Source organism: Triticum urartu, chromosome 7 (assembly GCF_003073215.2).
Source record: "Triticum urartu cultivar G1812 chromosome 7, Tu2.1, whole genome shotgun sequence".
Taxonomy (NCBI): Eukaryota; Viridiplantae; Streptophyta; class Magnoliopsida; order Poales; family Poaceae; genus Triticum; species Triticum urartu.
In genome coordinates, this window is record NC_053028.1 from 696,634,482 (window position 1) to 696,656,915 (window position 22,434).

The window sequence follows — 22,434 nt, forward strand, 5'->3', positions numbered from 1 at the left end:
TTAGTCACATGGAGATGTGAACCAATCACATAAAGATGTGAACTATTGATGTTAAATCACATGGCGATGTGATCTAGATTATTGACTCTAGTGCAAGTGGGAGACTGAAGGAAATATGCCCTAGAGGCAATAATAAAGTTATTATTTATTTCCTTATATCATGATAAATGTTTATTATTCATGCTAGAATTGTATTAACCGGAAACATAATACATATGTGAATACATAGACAAACAGAGTGTCACTAGTATGTCTCTACTTGACTAGCTCGTTAATCAAAGATGGTTATGTTTTCTAACCATGGACAAAGAGTTGTTATTTGATTAACGGGATCACATCATTAGTTGAATGATCTGATTGACATGACCCATTCCAGTAGCTTAGCACCCGATCGTTTAGTATGTTGCTATTGCTTTCTTCATGACTTATACATGTTCCTATGACTATGAGATTATGTAACTCCCGTGTGCCGGAGGAACACTTTGTGTGCTACCAAACGTCACAACGTAACTGGGTGATTATAAAGGTGCTCTACAGGTGTCTCCAAAGGTACATGTTGGGTTGACGTATTTCGAGATTAGGATTTGTCACTTCGATCGTCGGAGAGGTATCTCTGGGCCCTCTCGGTAATGCACATCACTTAAGCCTTGCAAGCATTGCAACTAATGAGTTAGTTGCGGGATGATGTATTACGGAACGAGTAAAGAGACTTGCCGATAACGAGATTGAACTAGGTATTGGATACCGACGATCGAATCTCGGGCAAGTAACATACCGATGACAAAGGGAACAACGTATGTTGTTATGCGGTCTGACCGATAAAAGATCTTCGTAGAATATGTAGGAACCAATATGAGCATCCAGGTTCCACTATTGGTTATTGACCGGAGACGTGTCTCGGTCATGTCTACATTATTCTCGAACCCGTAGGGTCCGCACGCTTAAGGTTACGATGACAGTTATATTATGACTTTATGCATTTTGATGTACCGAAGTTTGTTCGGAGTCCCGGATGTGATCACGGACATGACGAGGAGTCTTGAAATGGTCGAGACATAAAGATTGATATATTGGAAGCCTATATTTGGATATCGGAAGTGTTCCGGGTGAAATCGGGATTTTACCGGAAAACCGGGAGGTTACCGGAACCCCCCGGGAGGTACATGGGCCTTAATGGGCCTTAGTGGAAGAAGAGGAGAGGCGGCCAGGGCTGGGCCGCGCGCCCCTCCCCCCCTAGTCCGAATAGGACAAGGAGAGAGGGGGCCGGCGCCCCCTTCCTTCTCTCTCTCTCTGTTCCCACCTCGCAAATCATATTCCAACTAGGATTGGGGGGGAAGTCCTACTCCCGGAGGGAGTAGGACTCCTCCTGGCGCGCCCTATGATGGCCGGCCGGCCTCCCCCTCTTGAACCTTTATATACGGAGGCAGGGGCACCCCTAGAGACACAAGTTGATCCACGTGATCATATTCTTAACCGTGTGCGGTGCCCCGTGCCACCATAATCCTCGATAATATTGTGGCGGTGCTTAGGCGAAGCCCTGCGACGGTAGTACATCAAGATCATCACCACGCCGTCGTGCTGACGGAACTCTTCCCCGACACTTTGCTGGATCGGAGTCCGGGGATCGTCATCGAGCTGAACGTGTGCTAGAACTCGGAGGTGCCGTAGTTTCGGTGCTTGATCGGTCGGGCTGTGGAGACGTACGACTACATCAACCAAACGCTTCCGTTGTCGATCTACAAGGGTACGTAGATCACACTCTCCCCTCTCGTTGCTATGCATCACCATGATCTTGCGTGTGCGTAGGAGATTTTTTGAAATTACTACGTTCCCCAACAGGATCCCTCATCTCAACTGCTTGTTGGTTGCACATGACACAAGAGTAATCATGCAAAAAGAAACATTTTCTCTGCAAAAGGGCCCTGGTGTTAACTGTATCATTGATTAATAGCCAAAAGAATATCTTGTGTTTAAGTTGGCAAGATGTTTTTGATAGCCACTTGATGGTTGGTATGGCCTCTGGGGCATGGTCAAAGTGGTATAAGCTGTGGCCTGCAGATCAGGTGTTCTAAGTGTGTAAATTAAAAATTCCAAGTCCTCCTTTATCCTTTGGCATGCAGATCATGTCCCAAGCAGCAAGAGGTGGGTTCTTTTCTTCCAAATCTTTGCCTCTCCAAAAAAGATGCCTTCTGTACTTATCAATTTTCTCAATGATGCCTTTTATAAAGAAGGAGACGGCTCATGAGAAAGGTGGGCAAGGATGAGAGCAAATGGACATCATTTTTGTATTCTCTCAATAATGTACATGAAGAATTCCATTTTTGGTTTAGTGAAGCCCAGTGGTGTGCCTAAGTAGATGAAAGGGAAGGTTCCAATAGCTCATCCCAACAGAGTAGGCAGATGTTGCACTACTTCCTCAATGACATTGATTGGGAGCAAGTTGGATTTGTGATAATTAGGTGGACTAGTCTCTGCAGTTGTTGAAGTTTTGCTAGGCAAGCAGGCATAAAAATCAAGATGTCATCTGCATATTGCACTATGGGAAAGTCAAGACAAGAGGTGGAGCTGAATGGAGGTGTAATGACCCCTCTATTCTTTGCATCATTCAGAATAGATTGCAAGAAGTGAGCTGCCAGAATAGATTGCAAGAAGTCAGTAAAGGTGATAATGGGTCTCCCTATCTGAGACCCCTTCTGCATTTAAATTGTGACCTAGGGATGCCATTCAAAAGAACAGATGAGGTGGTTGTCTCCAGAATCTGCTTAATCCAAGAACACCATTTCCTTCTAAAGCCATTTTGCTACGATCATGCCATGTTCTATCTTATCAAAAGCCTTTTCAAAGTCTAGTTTAAGAACCACAGTTGGTTGTTTACTTTTGTGACATTGGAACAGGTACTCATAAGCCCATCATATGTAGTCTTGTATGGTCTTGGTTTTTAAAAACCCATATTGATTGATATGAACTAGTTCCAATATGACTGTTTAAGTCTGTTAGCAAGGAGCTTGGTAATAAGCTTGATCGTGCAGCTTAAAAGGGAAATAGGTCTGTAATCATTGGTGTTTGCCCCTGCCTTTTTAGGGATAAGATTGATGAAGGAGTTGTTGATACTCTGCAAACAAAGGTCTCCCTTTTGAAATTGCTCACATAGGTCATAGAAGTCGTGTTGTATAATATGCCAACATTTTCTGATGAAATGAACATTAAACCTATCAGGCCCAAGTGCCTTGTTTGTTGGTACATCCTTGGTCACAGAATCAGTTTCCTCTTTGGTAAATGGAACCTCAAGAAAGGAGGGATCCTGATGAGTGGGAAGTAGGTGATGTAGGTGAGCAGGTATGTCAAAGTTTTCAGATTGGCCAAGCCTTTCCTTAAAAGCTTCATGCAAGAGCGTTGCTTTCCCGTCAGGGTCAGAAACTTCCACATCATCTTGGGGTGGGGTTAACAGTTGTATACACGAGGCCTAAATTATGATTTTGCACCAGCCCCCAAGTTTTTTGTTGCGTGGTTTTGCTTCCACTAACCCTCAAATTCACCTACTACATTCACCCGCAAAAAGAAGAAGAAAATCACCTACTACATTAGCTTAATATGTTAATTCAAACCTTGACACTCACAATGCACACATTTCAACCATGCTGGGGCCCATCAAAGCTGGTGAGATGTCGTCTTAGCCTCTGCTGAGCAAAACGTGCCTGCCAACTTAGATTAAACCCGGCTTGCAACCGTGGAAGCTAACCAATGGCTTTGTTTCAATCCTTTTCCACGCTCCTGTATGAATCCCCTCCTATAAATTCAAGGCAGGCACGCCAAAAATTCGCAATGATATGATAGATAATGACGCGCTCGCCGCTCGCACACTCTTCCGAAATATTACGAATAGTTTTTGAAAACTTGCGTTAATTTCCAGACGGAGTCCCCACACAAGGCCTACCCCGTCCGTGAAAGCTGGTTAGTTTTCTCCCTGCATGATTAGACAAAGCAATTTCGAAGCTTCTAAACAGGACTACAGGGGCCTTCGTTGACCTTCAGCAAAGCTGCGTTCGTTTTCACCGGAATTCCACCATGTACGTTCGCACCACGGCTCCTCATTCATGGAAGTTCACTAGTACTATATACTCCTATCTATCTTGCAGTCGTTTCTCGCTGCGCATGTGCTGATCGAGAAGACCCACCCGCCATGGCTGCTGCGGCCTTGCTCCTCGTGGCCGCGCTCGTTGCTCTCGGCTCCGGCCATGGCGGCGAGGCCTTCGACCCCAACCCTCTCCAGGACTTCTGTGTCGCCGACTCCACGTCCAAAGGTAAGTAACACTGGCCGTACGTGCGCATCCTTCTGGGTTCTGCTCCCTCCGTTCTAATTTACACGGCGCCACACATTTCAATATTCAACTTCGACTCATAATTTGACTAATCGAACTCAACTTATTTTTTGCGGAGAGAAATTACATCAAAAGTTCCAATTGTGTTTTTCTTTTTTGAGAAAACAATGGAATAGTTTTTATGCTACACTGCTTACTCCCTCTGTTTGAAATTAATTGAATTATTAGTTTTGTCCTAAGTTAACTTGTTTAAGTTTGATAAAGTTTATGGAAAAATACACCAACATCTATAACACAAAATTAGTCTCACTAGCAAATATACCCGTGCGTTGCAACGGGGAACAAAAAATTATGGCTAACCAAATAAGTATGACTCAGTATCCTGATATATGAGCGTACTCTATTTTAACATAGTGGCTCACCATGTTTCCATTTTCTCTCTCACCCTAGCTGATGATGGTTGCGATGTCCACATGATCACAGTGCATTCGACGTGGTAAATCCCAAGGCTATGACTTTGCTTGTGCATGTCACACTTGTCATTATGTTGCGCAAGGGAATCTTTAAAACTTTAAAAACAAATCTCATTGACCACGAACTACTCCCAACGCCAAGACATATGAAGACTTTGGAAAAACTAATCAAATCCTAGACATAAAATACTTTTGTATCAGTGAACGGTTTTTCGAATCAACAATTTTTTTAATTTTTAATTTTCTCAAAAAACAATCATGAACATTAGTTTTGTTTACAAAAAAATTAAATGTATGAACCGGTTTTGAATTCATTAACTTTTTTTGCCTCAACAAACATTTTTTGAGTCGATGAACTTTTTTACAAAAAATGAGGAACAAATTTTAAAAAACAAATGTTTTATTTTATGTAAACATTTTCTAAAATGTCATGGACATTTCTTTTCAGATTCCCGAATATGTTTTGAATACATGGTCATTTTTTCAAAATCATGAACATGATTTTATTTCCCGGCCATTTTTTCCTAATTGTGATTTTTTATAATTTTGAGAACATTTTTGCAAAACCACCAACATTTTTTGAATCTGCAAAAATTTTATGATTTTCTAAACATTTTTGAATTCACATATACTCCCTCCGTCCGGAAATACTTGTCATCAAAATGAATAAAAGGGAATGTATCTAGATGTATTTTAGTTCTATATACATCCCTTTTTATCCCTTTTGAAGAGAAATATTTTCGGACTAAGGAAGTATTTTATGATTGCTCATACATATTTTTTTAAACTCGCAACTTTAGAATATTAAAATCCCGAATTAATTTAAAGAAGAAAGAAGAAAGAAAACAGAATGAGAAAAGAAAAGACGAAAAAGTAAAATGAAAAAAAGGAGAGTGAAGCCCCACAGATGGGCCGGCCCATGCACGCATACATGGGTAAGACATGCGTGAGAAAAGAAAGATGTTTTGTGTGAAAGCTGGGGATCGATCCCTGGTCTCATCGCTAGAGTAGCGGTCTGCCCACCACTCTATTGTCCGTTATTCTATGAATTAAACTCGTCGCGTGCCTATAAAACAGCGAAGCAGGCGGTTATTTTTGATAGGTGGCATTAGTGGGTAATTTTTATCAACTTAAAAGGTAATTTTAATGACGGACGACCAAAAGCGATAGCCATTTTATTAGTAGATAAAGATTAGAGATCATAAACTATATTGTCGTGCTACATATATTTGATGCTGCAGACTTTAACACAAAGTTAGACAAGTTTGATCAAATTTAGAGAAATTTAGGCTTAAGTAAATTTAGAACTTCAACTAATTTAGAGTGGGAGGGTATTATTGTTATAACTGGTGATCAATACTCGCTAAATCACGAATGTGAATGGGGGCCGAGGGACTGCTTCATGATGTGGTCATATAAGCTCTTTATATGTATATGTACTATGCAGTGCGCGTGAATGGGTTATCGTGCAAGGACCCGGCGGCCGTGGTGTCCGACAACTTCTTCTTCGCTGGTGCCGACAAGCTGCACGACACGACGAGCGAGCGCTACGGGTACTCAGCGCTGACCGTGCAGATCCCAGGCCTTAACACGCAGGGCCAGCGGTACGCCCGCATCGACCTTGCACCGGGGGCCATCTTCCCGCCGCACTACCACCCCAGGGCGGCCGAGACGGCCCTGGTGCTGGAAGGCTCCGTCTACTTCGGGTTCGTCTCCTCCTACCCGGACAACAAGCTCTTCGCCAAGGTGCTCAGCAAGGGCGACGTGTTCGCCGTGCCGCAGGGGCTCATGCACTTCCTCTACAACAACGGCACCGCCCCCACCGCGCTCTACGCCAGCCTCACCAGCCAGGACCCCGGGCTGGTGCTCCTCGCCGATGCGCTCTTCGCCGGGACACTCCCCGACGATCTGCTAGCCAAGACGCTCCTCACGGACAAGCACACCGTGGACAACATCCGGGCAAACTTCCGACCGTCTTGAATGCTTGTTCCAGTCTCCTAGTAATTTATTGCATTTTCTCAGGCATCGTAATCTTGATGTGTTTATTTGTGATAAACATTTGCAATGGAATTAGAAATAAAAAAATACTGTGAGTGATATTCCATGACGCATACGACCTTTTCCGGTGCAAGTATCATAGTATATAGTATCATGAAGTAAAACTTAAGAAAGAAAAAAAGATGATGTGGCATTGGAATTGAGGATGTGAGAGAATATTCTGATATCATACCTGGAAATGAGAGAAGTAAACAAGAAGATTATATCCACAACTTTGTATTGAATTTTACAAATTATAAATTAAATGACATGGCATTCACGGAAAAAAATTATGTGAAATATGATAGTAGTGCATGATATTATGCAATGTGAATGTAGTAAGTTCTAGCACATGGTACTATGCATTGTGAGTGGCCTAAGGCCTTAAGATTTGCACACGCATATTTGGATAAAACTATTTTTTTCGGCTGGATAAAACTAATCTTAACGTTTGTTTAGACTCTAAATGAAGCAATAACTCCCGAGCGGTGTACAAGTGTGGGCTTTTGAGGAGGAGAGCAAGCGAAGGAGGAGGATCCCTGTTATTATGGGGTCGCGTTTGGATAGCTGCCCTGAACTGCCGAGCCAAAATATTGGCATTGACCGGGACGTGGGCGTCTGTTTGGCCGCTTCTAATTTTTTGGCACGCCCAGCTTGCCCGCACTCCCTCCTCTGATTCCACACCAAATTGTTGGCGAAACCAAGGCGGGCGATTTGGTCACCAACTTATGGTCGGCCCGCGATTTGGCAGGGCGAACGTGGGTAGCAACCAAACAATAAATATCCGGATTAGAATGCCAAAACACATTTCATTGTGTAGGATATCTGGCATGTGCCGTCGTGCCGATCCCATATGAGACGGAGGAGAGACCTCGCTCACCCAGCTCATATCCAGGGCCGTCCAGGGGCCTGTGCGGGCTGTGCAACCGCACAGGGCCCCCAAATTTTAGGGGCCCTCAATTCTAGGCCTATGTCTCCTTAATTTTGGGCCATTCTTATAACTAACACAGGCCCATGGCTCTCCTAAACTGGACTTTTTCCTCAATTTCCCGAATGACCTTTTCTGAGTTCGGATTGACACAGCCTGCCGCCGATTGATATCCATTTTCCCGAGACGAACGAAGTGTGGCGCCGCCGCACGATGACGAAGGCTAGAGGTGTTGTCTAGTTTGATCGTTTTGTTTCCTCCCCGGAGGTGCATCCCATATCCCTTCTCGCATGAAGAATTTTCGTATGGTACAGCAACAGCAAGTTGTCCGTGCACTGCATCGCAGGAAGGTGCCTTCTCTGATGATCTGACTTACTATAGCTTGTGTTTTTTAGTCTGTTGGCTGGCCATTCCTCATTGAAATTATGCAGCATTTCAGTTTTGGGAACAATTGGATTCAATGCACGGCTTTGTTCCTCTCTGCTGCTACTACAAGGGTCATGGTGAATGGACGTTTGGGTGACCCAATCTGACAGGTTTCTTCAAGGGGTTGCTTAATGTCAAGTTTCATTCAGTTTTTCTTCGCTATAACTCTATCCTGTAAATACTCTTTTCTATTCTTAATATAATGTTTTGCCTATTCTGAAATAAAAATGCACTATTAGAAACAGCCGGTGGCCCATACCAAGGCGAGGGCACCACCGATCTGTCCACCAAGTGCGCTCAAACCGAAACACTATTTAATTTAGACTATTTTGTTCCGTTGAATGATTATATTAGTGATTATATTGTGTGTATATGCACCAGTTCATCAAGATATGTAGTAGGTTAGTTGACCAAGTTGTCATACGCCAAGATTTTCAAGATTGTTGCTAGTTTAAAATTCAGGTTCAATCTTTTTTTGTTATAGTATTTTCATGAAGCAACCTGTATTCCAGAAATATAGGGCCCCCATTCGCATTTTGCACCGGGCCCCCGAATTTGTGGAGACGGCCCTGCTCATATTGGCACCTACATGTTCCAGATTGGATGACAAAGGCCCGGATGGCGGTGGGGATGACGATGCGAGGCCCCTCTATAAGGTCACAGTCTGGTACCTCGCCTAGATTTAGTCTGGATTAGTTTAAATTTATGTTCTAACTTGTTTAATTTCGTCCTCTGGTTGTAATACATTAAACTTGTTTAAATCAAGTCTGTTCCGCTTCAATTTCATCCGTGTCTGTGAGAGATCGTTTGAAATGGGCCGGACGTTTGATGCCTATGGTTGGATGGTTGGCGCTCCACCCACTTTCCACGGACACGTCTGAACATGTCCGCAGACATTTGGTGATGTTTATTTGGTGATCCGCGCTGCCCTTAATTAGCAGGAGTGTTGAGTATTATTTGTGCATGTATATTGACTAGGCCCACCTCTCTAGTTTGTTGTATAGATTGAGGTAGAGGCCCCTCGCTTCCGCTGCCGCCGCCGCGCGCCGTCGCCGCCCGCGCACCTTCTCCCTGCCGTGTCGCGAGCCTGCTCAGCCGCGTGCCCAATCCCGCACGCTGCTTCGCCCGATCCCGCACGCCGCTTCGCCCGCTCGTCGCTAGCGCCGCACGCCGCGTGCCCGTTTGTCGCTAGCGCCGCACGCCGCGTGCCCGTTCGGCTGCTTCACTAGTTGCTTCGCCGCGTGCCCATTCGCTAGCCGCTTCCGCAGGCCGCTGCCTGATCCCGTCTCGCTAGCCGCGTCTTCTGCCCCGCTCGCTAACTGCCAGTACCAGCGATCGCCCGCTTCACCCGATCTACTCGCCAGTGTCGCCTGCTTCGTCCTCTAGCCGCCGCAACTTCGTCCGCTAGCAACAGCAGTTGCCGCGATCATCCGCACTGTCCTGTTCTTACCATGTTGTCTGTCACCTCCTCCATGTCCACCAACTTTAACCCGTTCGTCGACGCCAACCCTCCCGACGTCAACGACATCCGCAAGCTCAACATCTTCGAGCGGGTGCCGGTTCATCTCTCCCAGGCTGACTCCTCCTACCACTCGTGGGAAACGTATTTCTTCCTCGTGTTTCGGGAGTATCATCTCATGGACCACGTGGACGGCACCGTCGACTCCAACCTCGTTCCCGAGTTTCATGACTGGTCCACCATCGACACCACGATCATCCGCTGGTTTTTCCTCACCATCACGCCCGACCTCTTCCAGACGGTCGTGACGGACGGTAATGATGCCTGCGCCGTGTGGACCAAGCTGAACGGGCTCTTCACCGACAACAAGCTCTAGTGTCGCGTTTTTCTGCAGCAAGAGTTCTTTGGGTGTCATCAGGACAACACCTCCAACGACGACTATTGTCACGGCCTTAAGACTCTCGCTGACGAGCTTCGCGATATCGGCGCCAAGGTCGATGATGACCTCCTCCTCAGCACGCTCACCGTCGGGCTTAACGAGGATTTCGGCAACACCACGGGGAACCTCAGCCTCATCCCCAACCCATCCTTCGCCAAGTTCGTTGCGTACCTCCGGTTGGAGGAGCGGCGGATGAAGCAGGTGAAGACGCGCGCCATCCACACCGTCCTTGCCGCGGCACCACCCGCGGCGGGCCTCCGGCGCCTCCCGCTGCCCCGGCACCCCCGCGGCGTCATCAGGCGCCTTTCCCGACGCCCCAGCAGCCGGGGCTCTTGCCACTGCCGTACGGCCCGCCCGCGCCCCCCGCTCCTCCCGCTGAAAAGCGCTGCAGGGGCCGCCGCGGCGGTCAGCAGCAACAGCAACAGCCGTTGAGGGAGTCCTGGATTAGGGGGTGTTCGGGTAGCCGGACTATACCTTCAGCTGGACTCCAGGACTATGAAGATACAAGATTGAAGACTTCGTCCCGTGTCCGGATGGGACTTTCCTTGGCGTGGAAGGCAAGCTTGGCGATGCGGATATTCAAGATCTCCTACCATTGTAACCGACTCTATGTAACCCTAACCCTATCCGGTGTCTATATAAACCAGAGGGTTGTAGTCCGTAGGACATCAACTCCATATACAACAATCATACCATAGGCTAGCTTCTAGGGTTTAGCCTCCTTGATCTCGTGGTAGATCTACTCTTGTAATACCCATATCATCAATATTAATCAAGCAGGACGTAGGGTTTTACCTCCATCGAGAGGGCCCGAACCTGAGTAAAAACATCGGGTAAAAACATCGTGTCCCTTGTCTCCTGTTACCATCCGCCTTGACGCACAGTTCGGGACCCCCTACCCGAGATCCGCCGGTTTTGACACCGACATTGGTGCTTTCATTGAGAGTTCCTCTGTGTCGTCGCTTAGGCCCGATGGCTCCTTTGATCATCAACAACGATGCGGTCCAGGGTGAGACTTTTCTCCCCGGACAGATCTTCGTCTTCGGCGGCTTCGCACTGCGGGCCAATTCGCTTGGCCACCTGGAGCAGATCGAAAGCTACGCCCCTGGCCATCAAGTCAGGTTTGGAAGCTTTAAACTACACGGCTGACATCCGCGGAGACTTGATCTTCGACGGATTCGAGCCACAGGCCAAGCGCGCCGCACTATCTCGAGGGGCATGATCTAGCTCTGCCTCCGGACAGTGTCCTGGAGGCCGCACGCACCGGTTCCGACCCCTAACTCGGAGCCTATTGCGCCAATCGAGGATGAGCGGTTGGACGTCACCTCGGGGGCTGCGATCTCAAAGGCGATCGAGCCGACGAGCCCCGCACTCTGCATGACCCGTGACTCCGAGGATCCGGACTCCTCCCCGGACTCCGAACCCCCCGCGCCCCTGCCAATCGAATCCGATTGGGCGCCGATATGGAGTTCACCGCCGCGGACATCTTTCAGCACTCGCCTTTTGGCGACATCCTGAATTCTCTCAAGTCTCTCTCTTTATCAGGAGAGCCCTGGCCGGATTACGGTCAGCGGGATGGGATACGAATGAGAGTTCAAAGCCCACCCACCACCCACTTTGTAGCCACTGTCGACGATTTAACCGACATGCTTGACTTCGGCTCCGAAGACATCGACGGTATGGACGACGATGTAGGAGACGAACAGGAACCAGCACCTGTAGGGCGCTGGAAGGCCACCTCGTCATATGACATATATATGGTGGATACTCCAAAAGATGGAGATGGCGATGGAACAGCGGGGGATGACACCTCCAAGAAACAGCCAAAGCGCCGGCGTCAGCCGCCGGCGTCAGCGGCACCGCTCTAAATCCCGCCAAAGCAAAAACGGTGATTCCGGCACGGGAGATAATACTACCCTGGATAGCACCGAAGAACACCCACCCCAGCAAGATTCGGCACAGGAAGATGGAGAAGCCAGCCCTCATGAGAGAGCGGCAGACCGAGAGGTCGAGGATGATAACTATACGCCTCCCTCCGAAGAAGAGGCAAGCCTCGATGACGACGAATTCGTCGTACCATCAGACCCCGCCGAACAAGAGCGTTTCAAACGCAGGCTTTTAGCCACGGCAAGCAGCCTCAAGAAAAAGCAGCAACAGCTTAGAGCTGACCAAGATTTGCTAGCTGACAGATGGACTGAAGTCCTTGCGGCCAAAGAGTATGAACTCGAACGCCCCTCCAAGAGTTACCCAAAGCGCAGGCCGCTACCCCGATCAGAGGAGGAAGCACCTACATCACCAGCGCACGACATGATAGACCGGCCACCTCGCGGCCGCGACAGAGAGGCCTCTCGGCCCTCCACCCAAGCCATGTCCCGACGCCGCTCAACTAAGGCACGGGAAAATGCGCCAGACCTGCGAGATGTACTGGAGGATAAAGCAAGACAAACAAGATCGATCTACGGATCGCGCAGGCGCCCTACGGCACGTGACGATGATCTTCACTCCGGATACAACAAATCCGGCCGGGCCGAACACAACAGACATAGCTCTTCCGAGCTGCGTCGTGATATAGCCCAGTACAGAGGCGCCACACACCCGCTATGCTTCACGAATGAAGTAATGGATCATAAAATCCCAGAGGGTTTTAAACCCGTAAACATCGAATCATACGATGGCACAACAGATCCGGCGGTATGGATCGAGGATTATCTCCTTCACATCCACATGGCACGCGGCGACGATCTACATGCCATCAAATACCTCCCGCTCAAACTTAAAGGACCGGCCCGGCATTGGCTTAACAGCTTGCCAGCAGACTCAATCGGTTCTTGGGAGGACCTGGAAGCCGCATTCCTCGACAACTTCCAAGGCACTTACGTGCGACCACCGGATGCCGACGACTTAAGCCACATAATTTAGCAGCCAGAGGAATCGGCCAGGCAATTCTGGACACGGTTCCTTGTTGGGTAACGTAGTAATTTCAGAAAATTTCCTACGCACACGCAAGATCATGGTGATGCATAGCAACGAGAGGGGAGAGTGTTGTCTACGTACCCTCGTAGACCGAAACGGAAGCGTTGACACAACGTAGAGGAAGTAGTCGTACGTCTTCCCGATCCGACTGATCCAAGCACCGTTACTCCGGCACCTCCGAGTTCTTAGCACACGTACAGCTCGATGACGCTCCCCGGGCTCCGATCCAGCAAAGCTTCGGGGATGAATTCTGTCAGCACGACGGCGTGGTGATGATGATGATGTTCTACCGACGCAGGACTTCGCCTAAGCACTGCAACGATATGATCGAGGTGGAATATGGTGGCAGGGGGCACCGCACACGGCTAAGGAACGATCACGAAGATCAACTTGTGTGTCCTTGGGTGCCCCCCTGCCTCCGTATATAAAGGATCCAAGGGGGGGGGTGCGGCCGGCCCTAGAGGAGGCGCGCAGGAGGAGTCCTACTCCTACCGGGAGTAGGACTCCCCTCCCTTTCCTTGTCCAAGTAGGAGAGGTGGAAGGAGAGAAGGAAAAGGGGGGGGGGGCGCCCCTCCCTCCTTGTCCAATTCGGACTAGGGGGAGAGGGGGCGCGCGGCCTGCCCTGGCAGCCCCTTCCTCTTCTCCACTTTAGGCCCATGAGGCCCATTAACCCCCCGGGGGGTTCCGGTAACCCCCCGGTGCTCCGGTTTTATCCAAAACTTCCCCGGAACACTTCCGGTGTCCGAATATAGTCGTCCAATATATCAATCTTTATGTCTCGACCATTTCGAGACTCCTCGTCATGTCCGTGATCACATCCGGGACTCCGAACTAACTTCGGTACATCAAAATGTATAAACTCATAATAACTGTCATCGTAACGTTAAGCGTGCGGACCCTACGGTTCGAGAACAATGTAGACATGACCGAGACATGTCTCCGGTCAATAACCAATAGCGGGACCTGGATGCCCATATTGTCTCCTACATATTCTACGAAGATCTTTATCGGTCAGACCGCATAACAACATAAGTTGTTCCCTTTGTCATCGGTATGTTACTTGCCCGAGATTCGATCGTCGGTATCCAATACCTAGTTCAATCTCGTTACCGACAAGTCTCTTTACTCGTTCTGTAATACATCATCTCACAACTAACATATTAGTTGTAATGCTTGCAAGGCTTATGTGATGTGCATTACTGAGAGGGCCCAGAGATGCCTCTCCGACAATCGGAGTGACAAATTCTAATCTCGAAATACGCCAACCCAACATGTACCTTTGGAGACACCTGTAGAGCTCCTTTATAATCACCCAGTTACGTTGTGACGTTTGGTAGCACACAAAGTGTTCCTCCGGCAAACGGGAGTTGCATAATCTCATAGTCATAGGAACATGTATAAGTCATGAAGAAAGCAATAGCAACATACTAAACGATCGGGTGCTAAGCTAATGGAATGGGTCATGACAATCAGATCATTCAACTAATGATGTGATCTCGTTAATCAAATAACAACTCTTTGTTCATGGTTAGGAAACATAACCATCTTTGATTAACGAGCTAGTCAAGTAGAGGCATACTAGTGACACTCTATTTGTCTATGTATTCACACATGTATTATGTTTCCGGTTAATACAATTCTAGCATGAATAATAAACATTTATCATGATATAAGGAAATAAATAATAACTTTATTATTGCCTCTAGGGCATATTTCCTTCATTCCTAACAAAGAAAAACCAGATAGTCGACTGTCCGGGCGCAGAGGCCCTAGCAGCCTTCAAGCATAACATCCGCGACGAGTGGCTTGCCCGGCACCTGGGACAGGAAAAGCCGAAATCTATGGCAGCCCTCACGACACTCATGACCCGCTTTTGCGCGGGAGAAGACAGCTGGCTAGCTCGCAGTAACAACTTATCAAAGAACCCTGGTAATTCGGATACCAAGGACAAAAGTGGCAGGACACGTCGGAATAAGAAAAAACGCCGCGTCAGCAGCGATAGCAATGAAGACACGGCAGTCAATGCCGGATTCAGAGGCTATAAATCCGGTCAGCGGAAAAAGCCATTCAAAAAGAATACTCAGGGCCCATCCAGTTTGGACCGAATACTCGACCGCTTGTGCCAGATACATGGCACCCCCCAAAAGCCAACCAATCACACTGACAGGGATTGTTGGGTGTTCAAGATGGCAGGTAAGTTAAGAGCCGAAAACAAAGACAAGGGGATGCACAGCGACGACGAGGAGGAGCCCAGGCCGCCGAACAACAATGGACAGAAGGGTTTTCCCCCACAAGTGCGGACGGTGAACATGATATACGCAACCCACATTCCCAAGAGGGAGCGGAAGCGTGCGCTACGGGACGTATACGCGATGGAGCTAGTCGCCCCAAAGTTCAACCCATGGTCCTCCTGCCCGATCACTTTTGATCGAAGGGACCATCCCACTAGCATCCGTCATGGCGGCTTCGCCGCATTGGTTCTCGACCCAATCATCGACGGATTTCATCTCACAAGAGTCCTCATGGACGGAGGCAGTAGCCTGAACCTGCTTTACCAGGATACAGTGCGGAAAATGGGCATAGATCCCTCAAGGATTAAGCCCACAAAAACGACCTTTAAAGGTGTTATACCAGGTGTAGAAGCCAACTGTACAGGCTCAGTAACACTTGACATGGTCTTCGGATCCCCGGACAATTTCCGAAGTGAAGAGTTAATCTTCGATATAGTCCCGTTTCGCAGTGGCTATCACGCCCTGCTCGGACGAACCGCATTCGCAAAGTTCAATGCGGTGCCGCACTACGCATATCTCAAGCTCAAGATGCCAGGCCCTCGAGGAGTAATCACGGTCAACGGAAACACCGAACGCTCCATCCGTACGGAGGAGCACACGGCGGCTCTCGCAGCGGAAGTACAAAGTAGCTTTCTTAGGCAATTCTCCAGTCCAGCCGTTAAAAAGCCAGACACTGCCAAGCGCGCCCGGAGTAACCCACAGCAGGACCGCCTGGCACGCTCCGAGCAAGCGTAGCAATGCGGCCCCAACCCCAGGTCTCGCGTTATAGCGAAAGCAGTACCTCGCGTACATAACTACGCCCTTGAAATACCATGGGCACAGGAGAAGGGGCACAATAACGGCACCCCCCAAAAACGGCTTAAAACGTACTAGGGGCTGCCGGATTCTTCTTTAATTTTTTTTCTTACTTTCAGGACTCCATATTTCGGACGACCTGTTCGGCAATTCGACTGCCGCACAAACGATGCAAGATCCAGGGAGACAGACAAGCCATGCCGCATTATGGAACTCCCAGGTGGTCTCTGTTACGAGCAATATACCTATTTTGAATACAATTTCGCGGCCTGCCCCTGGTCAGGACATGTTCAATAGTCCAATATCTTTTTGCTTATCACACTATTTGTAACGTTCGGCTTTGATAAATAGCCTCTTTATAAACAATGCATAGCTTTTTGTCTATTTTTTGCATTATCCTCTTTTCACATATATGTTTATTAAATGACATGATTGCACCCGTACACCATGGTACGGCAAACACGCCAGGGGCTTCAGTACCCCTCATTATGGTATGAGAAGTCCGTACACTTTCACAAGTGCGGCACCCCGAACTTATAGCACTATATGCATCGGCTCCGAATCATGATTTGGGTCAATAGTTGGGTTTGCCCGGCTCCTATGTTTTGGTGCCTTACGTTCCGCTATATCGGCTAAAGTAGCACTAGGAGAACCACTGCGATTGTGCCCCGGTTCAGCTAGGTTAAGCACCTCAGTGGAGAAAGCTAAAACTGACTGTCATGATGAGGCGAGAGACCGGTCGCTGTTCGAGAGGTTTTTCAAGTCCCTAAAGACTTATGCCGCTTTGAGCGAGGAGCTGGCTTTGTCCGGCCAAGGCGTGGATAGCGCCCCGAACTCGGTCTTCCGAACTAGGGGCTTCGCCGAAATTTAAAATTATAGAGTTCTATGGCTAAGTGAGAGTGTTCAAGCATTATAGTCCGATTGCCTGGTTCGTTGTGCTGAGCGCCTCCCTCGAAGGACCCAACTATGGGAAAAAGAGCGCTCAGGTTTATCCCGAACACCCCAGCACTAGTGGCATGGGGGCAGAAGCCGACGACTGGCCATCTCTCAATTTTTTGATAAACGGCCGCACAGAAAGTAATATTTTGAATTCAATAAGCATTGCTTAGCGCATATGAACAAGTTTTCAGCGCACAGGATAAACACGAGCGAGTTCATTCAAAAATTACATCCTTGGTACATTCATCCGCCACAAGGCGGGCACCTGCAAGAACATCCTTGTAGTAGTTCTCGGGCTTGCGATGCTCCTTCCCCGGCGGCGGCCCGTCCTTCACAAGCTTCTCACCGTCCAGCTTACCCCAGTGCACCTTTGCACGGGCAAGGGCCCGACGGGCACCTTCGATGCAGACGGAGCGCTTGATGACCTCGAGCCTCGGACAGGCCTCCACCAGCCGCCGCACCAGCCCGAAATAGCTCCCAGGCAGGGCCTCTCCGGGCCACAGCCGAGCTATGAAGCCCTTCATGGCCTGTTCGGCCGCCTTGTGGAGCTCGACCAGCTGTTTCAGCTGGTCGCTCAAGGGCACAGGGTGTCCGGCCTCAGAATTCTGAGACCAGAACACCTTCTCCGTCGAGCTGCCCTCTTCAGCTCGGTAGAATGCGGCGGCGTCAGATACGCTGCGGGGAAGATCTGCAAATGCCCCTGGAGAGCTCCGGATTCGGGTAAGTAGCAAGTAGTTTACTTTTATATTTCTGCTTTGCATAAAGAATGCCTTACCCGCTGCTATCTTCCTCATCTCCTCCAACTCTTGGAGGGCCTTTTGGGCTTCGGCCTTGGCAGACTTGGCAGTCTCAAGGGCCGTCGCGAGCTCGGATGCTTGCGCCTTTGACTCAAGCTCCAAACTCTCATGTTTTTTCATAAGAGCCTGAAGCTCTTGCTGCACCTCGCCGACCTGAACCCCAAGTCTGTCTCGCTCGGTGCGCTCCATGGCCGTTTTCTTTTCGGCCTCAGACAACGCCTGCTTAAGGGTCGCCACCTCAGTCGTGGCCCCTACAATAAGCAGTACAACCCTGTTATTTTTTTTTGCAATCACGCCTTTTTATAGGCACTTTTTCTGTAAGGTATTTCTTACCTTCCTTCTCCTCAAGCTGCCGCTTGGCAAGGCCGAGCTCTTGCTCGGTCCGCTCGAGGTCCTGCTTCAGGACACCCACCTCTGCAGTCAGTGCGGTGGTGGATAGCAGCGAAGCCTGCATACGCATAATGACTCTTTTTTTAGACTCCTGCGAAATTTAATAGATCCTCTATTCGGCTCTTCTTTCCGAACGCCAAACAGAGCATCAGGGGCTACTGTCTATGCGGTAATATTTTTACATATTTTTACTTACCTCGAAGCTTGTTAGAAGGCTAGCGCAAGCTTCAGTCAGTCCGCTCTTGGCGGACTGAACCTTCTGGATCACCGTACTCATAATAGTACGGTGCCCCTCGTCGATGGAGGCGCCATCAAGCACCTCCAGCAGATTGTCCGGCACCTCCGGTTGGACGGAGGCCGCCGGCTCAGAAAGCTTGCTCCTCTTGGAAGGAGTTCGCCTACCGCGGTCCAGAACTGTGGAAGATTCCGGCGCGGTGTCCGGCACAAAGCCGGACTTGGAGCCCTGGGGGGCCTTATCCCCTTCACTCCTGGAGTCCGGGAGGTTGCCTTGCGGCTCCTCCAGGACCACCTCCTCCTGCCCCGGAGCTTGTCGCGACACCACTTCGGCGTCGTCTGCAGTGCGGGGGGAGACAGCGGGCGGAACTGAGTTCACATCCGATGAGTCCAGGGAGCCGCCCGACGATTCGTTGAATTCGTCCCGGGGCGGGCTGCATTATTACGTTCGACATTAGGGAAAGCTATGCAACAAAGGAACATCATGAGTTACTCTGATATCCGAACTTACGATTTCGCCGGACACTTGGCCCTGTTTGGCCACTCCTCTTCGCCCTCTTCAGCGTCGGGGGAGTAGTCCGGCGGAGGGGTCTTCCTTTTCCTAAACCCTCGGCCTCCCCCGTTGGGGCGGCCTTCCTCTTCTCTCCTCCCTCCGCTGGGGGGGGGAGAGTTTTCTTCTTCCTCCTCCTCGTTTTCACGGGAAGAGGGCGTCTCGGACACGTCGGATGACGAGTCCGACGCCACCACGTTACGGGCACTCTTTCGAGTCCCCGTGGTCTTCTTCTTCTTGGCCTTCTTCTCCGGCACCACATAAGGCGCCGGAACCAGCAGCTTCACTAGTAGAGCAGGGGCTGGGTCTTCGGGCAGCGGAGCCGGACAGTTAATCGGTCCAGATATCGCCCGCCAAGCCTGTCAAAGGTAAGGGAGTTTAGATCCCACATAGAGTCAAACTATGAAAAAAGCTTAACATCCTGTAAAAGGTGAAGATAGCTTACCTCGCTAGCGTGACGCTGCGAGCTGTATCCGCGGTCCTCGGAAGCGGATGCGGGAGCCTCGGTGCCCTTGAATAGCACCTTCCAGGCATCTTCGTACGTCGTGTCGAAGAGCCTGCTAAGGGTTTGGTGCTGCGCCGGGTCGAACTCCCACAGATTAAAATCCCGTTGTTGGCACGGGAGGATCCGGCGGACGAGCATAACCTGGATTACATTAACAAGCCGGATTGGCTTGTTCACCAGGGACTGGATGCATGTTTGCAATCCGGTCACCTCTTTTTCGTCACCCCACGACAGGCCCGTCTCTTTCCAGGACATAAGCCGCGTGGGTGGTCCGGATCGGAACTCGGGGGCTGCGATCCATTTCGGATCACGTGGCTCAGTGATGTAAAACCACCCGGATTGCCACCCCTTTAGGGTCTCCACAAAAGAGCCCTCAAACCATAGGACATTGGCCATCCTGCCCGCCATGGTGCCTCCGCACTCCGCCTGGCTGCCGCGCACCACCTTGGGCTTGACGTTGAAGGTCTTGAGCCAGAGGCCGAAATGAGGGCGGGCGCGGAGGAAAGCCTCGCACACGACGATAAACGTTGAGATGTTGAGGATGAAGTTCGGGGCCAGATCATGGAAATCCAGGCCGTAATAGAACATGAGCCCCCGGACAAATGGGTGGAGTGGAAAACCCAGTCCGCGAAGGAAGTGGGGAAGAAATACTACCCTCTCATGGGGCCTTGGGGTGGGGAGAAGCTGCCCCTTTTCGGGAAGCCGGTGCGCGATGTCCTTGGACAGGTATCCGGCCTTCCTTAGCTTCTTGACTTGGCCCTCCGTGGTGGAGGAGACCATCCACTTGCCTCCCGCTCCGGACATTGCTGGAGAAGGTTGAGGTGGGAAGTGGGGGCTTGGACGCTGGAGCTCGAGTGCGCAGGAGATGGATAGGCAAAGGAGGAAGAAGGCGTAGGTAAAAGGGTGGATCCTTATCCCCTTATATGGGTGGATGCGGTTGTGCGTCCCCACCAGCCTAGTAAAACTCGTTTTCCTCCCAAGCGCCGTGATAAATGGTATGGTTGGGTTACCCACGTCCGTATTGATGAGAATCCCGTAAAAGGGGTACACGATCTCTGCTTTGACAAGACATGCCAAGGAAACCGCCTCGCAAAACATGCTGAGGTGGAAAAGTAAAAACGATTCAAGTAAAGGACTTGGCCGTAGTGTGATGACGCACTACGGAATACGTCAGCAGATTTGATTTGTGTTAACATTATTCTCTCTATGGAAATATATGGAAACTTATTTTGCAGAGCCGGACACTACTCTTGGTGTTTACAATCTTCTATGAAGGACTTGGAGGAGGAACCCGTCTTGCAATGCCGAAGACAATCTGCGCGCCGGACTCGTTGTCATTGAAGCCTGGTTCAGGGGCTACTAAGGGAGTCCTGGATTAGGGGGTGTTCGGGTAGCCGGACTATACCTTCAGCCGGACTCCAGGACTATGAAGATACAAGATTGAAGACTTCGTCCCATGTCCGGATGGGACTTTCCTTGGCGTGGAAGGCAAGCTTGGCGATGCGGATATTCAAGATCTCCTACCATTGTAACCGACTCTGTGTAACCCTAACCCTATCCGGTGTCTATATAAACCGGAGGGTTGTAGTTCGTAGGACATCAACTCCATATACAACAATCATACCATAGGCTAGCTTCTAGGGTTTAGCCTCCTTGATCTCGTGGTAGATCTACTCTTGTAATACCCATATCATCAATATTAATCAAGCAGGACGTAGAGTTTTACCTCCATCGAGAGGGCCCGAACCTGGGTAAAAACATCGTGTCCCTTGTCTCCTGTTACCATCCGGCCTTGACGCACAGTTCGGGACCCCCTACCCGAGATCCGCCGGTTTTGACACCGACAGCCGTAGTTTCAGGCACCGCAGCAGCTCCAGGTGCTGGCCTCATGGGCCTCCGGCTACAACCCCAGAACCGGTGTCGTCCATGCGTACACCATGTCGGTTTCACGGGCTCCTGCACCGATGTTTCCCATGCCGCGTCCACCGGCGCACCAGGCGTACTACGCGGCTCCGTAGCCGTACGGAGGATACCCATCGCCACAGATGAGCGGCGCCTACGGTCTCCCTGCGGCCCCGCCGCCGCCCTCGTCGGCCCCTTGGGATTCGGCGCTCCTCGCCGCGCTGCACGCTGCGCCTACGCCGAACAACTACACTGAAGGTGGTGATTGGTACATGGACACCGGGGCTACGGCTCACATGTTTGCTCATCCTGATAATCTTGCCTCCTTCACTCCTGTCATCACCGACCGCCGCATCATTGTCGGCGATGGATCCACACTACCTATCACACATGTCGGGCACACTACTTTTCCTTCTACTTCTATGCATATTACTTTGTCTAACATACTTGTGTCACCTCATCTTATTAAGAATCTTGTTTCCATTCGTTGTTTAACTCGTGAAAATCCTGTTACTGTTGAATTTGACGAGCTTGGTTTTTGTGTCAAGGACGCTCGAACCAGGATGGTACTTCACCGATGTGACAGCCTCGACGAGCTCTATCTGGTGCATCCGCCGTCCACCTCCACCACCGCACTGGTTGCTCTCTTCGTCGGCGTCGATCTCTGGCACGCTCGTTTGGGTCATCTCAACCCCGTCACACTTCGTCATATTCTTAGGAGTTTCAGTTTCAGTTGTAATAAGATAGAGGATCACACATGTCATGCCTGTCGTGTCGGCAAACATGTTCGCCTTCCATTTAATAACTCCACCACCATAGCTTCTTTTCCTTTTCAGTTGATTCATAGAGATGTGTGGACCTCTCCGGTTCCTAGTAATTCGGGCTATTTATATTATCTAGTTATTCTTGATGAGTATTCTCACTATATGTGGATGTTTCCTTTACGACGAAAGTCGGATGCACTCTCCACTTTGTCG

At 49.7% G+C, this 22,434-nt stretch overlaps 1 protein-coding gene across 2 annotated transcripts; it reads left to right on the plus strand.

Annotated features, from left to right (window-relative positions):
• The first annotated feature begins 3,838 nt into the window (after nucleotides 1-3,838).
• LOC125523090 (germin-like protein 5-1) lies at nucleotides 3,839-6,896 on the plus strand. Of its 2 annotated transcripts, none has more exons than XM_048688137.1 (3): nucleotides 3,839-3,951; nucleotides 4,137-4,301; nucleotides 6,240-6,896. In XM_048688137.1, the coding sequence occupies exons 2-3, from the start codon at nucleotides 4,181-4,183 to the stop codon at nucleotides 6,770-6,772; spliced, it is 654 nt and encodes a 217-aa protein (XP_048544094.1). In that variant the 5' UTR covers nucleotides 3,839-3,951; nucleotides 4,137-4,180; the 3' UTR covers nucleotides 6,773-6,896. The 2 variants fall into 2 exon arrangements, with proteins under 2 accessions (XP_048544094.1, XP_048544093.1); XM_048688136.1 differs by having other exon boundaries at nucleotides 3,848-4,067.
• The last annotated feature ends 15,538 nt before the right edge of the window (nucleotides 6,897-22,434 follow it).

Bases quoted from the DNA above. Each gene is read 5' to 3' on its own strand.
- LOC125523090 (XM_048688137.1), top strand. From the start codon at position 4,181: ATGGCTGCTGCGGCCTTGCTCCTCGTGGCCGCGCTCGTTGCTCTCGGC. The intron at 4,302-6,239 runs GTAAGTAACACT...TGTACTATGCAG, and splicing joins CGCCGACTCCACGTCCAAAG to TGCGCGTGAATGGGTTATCG.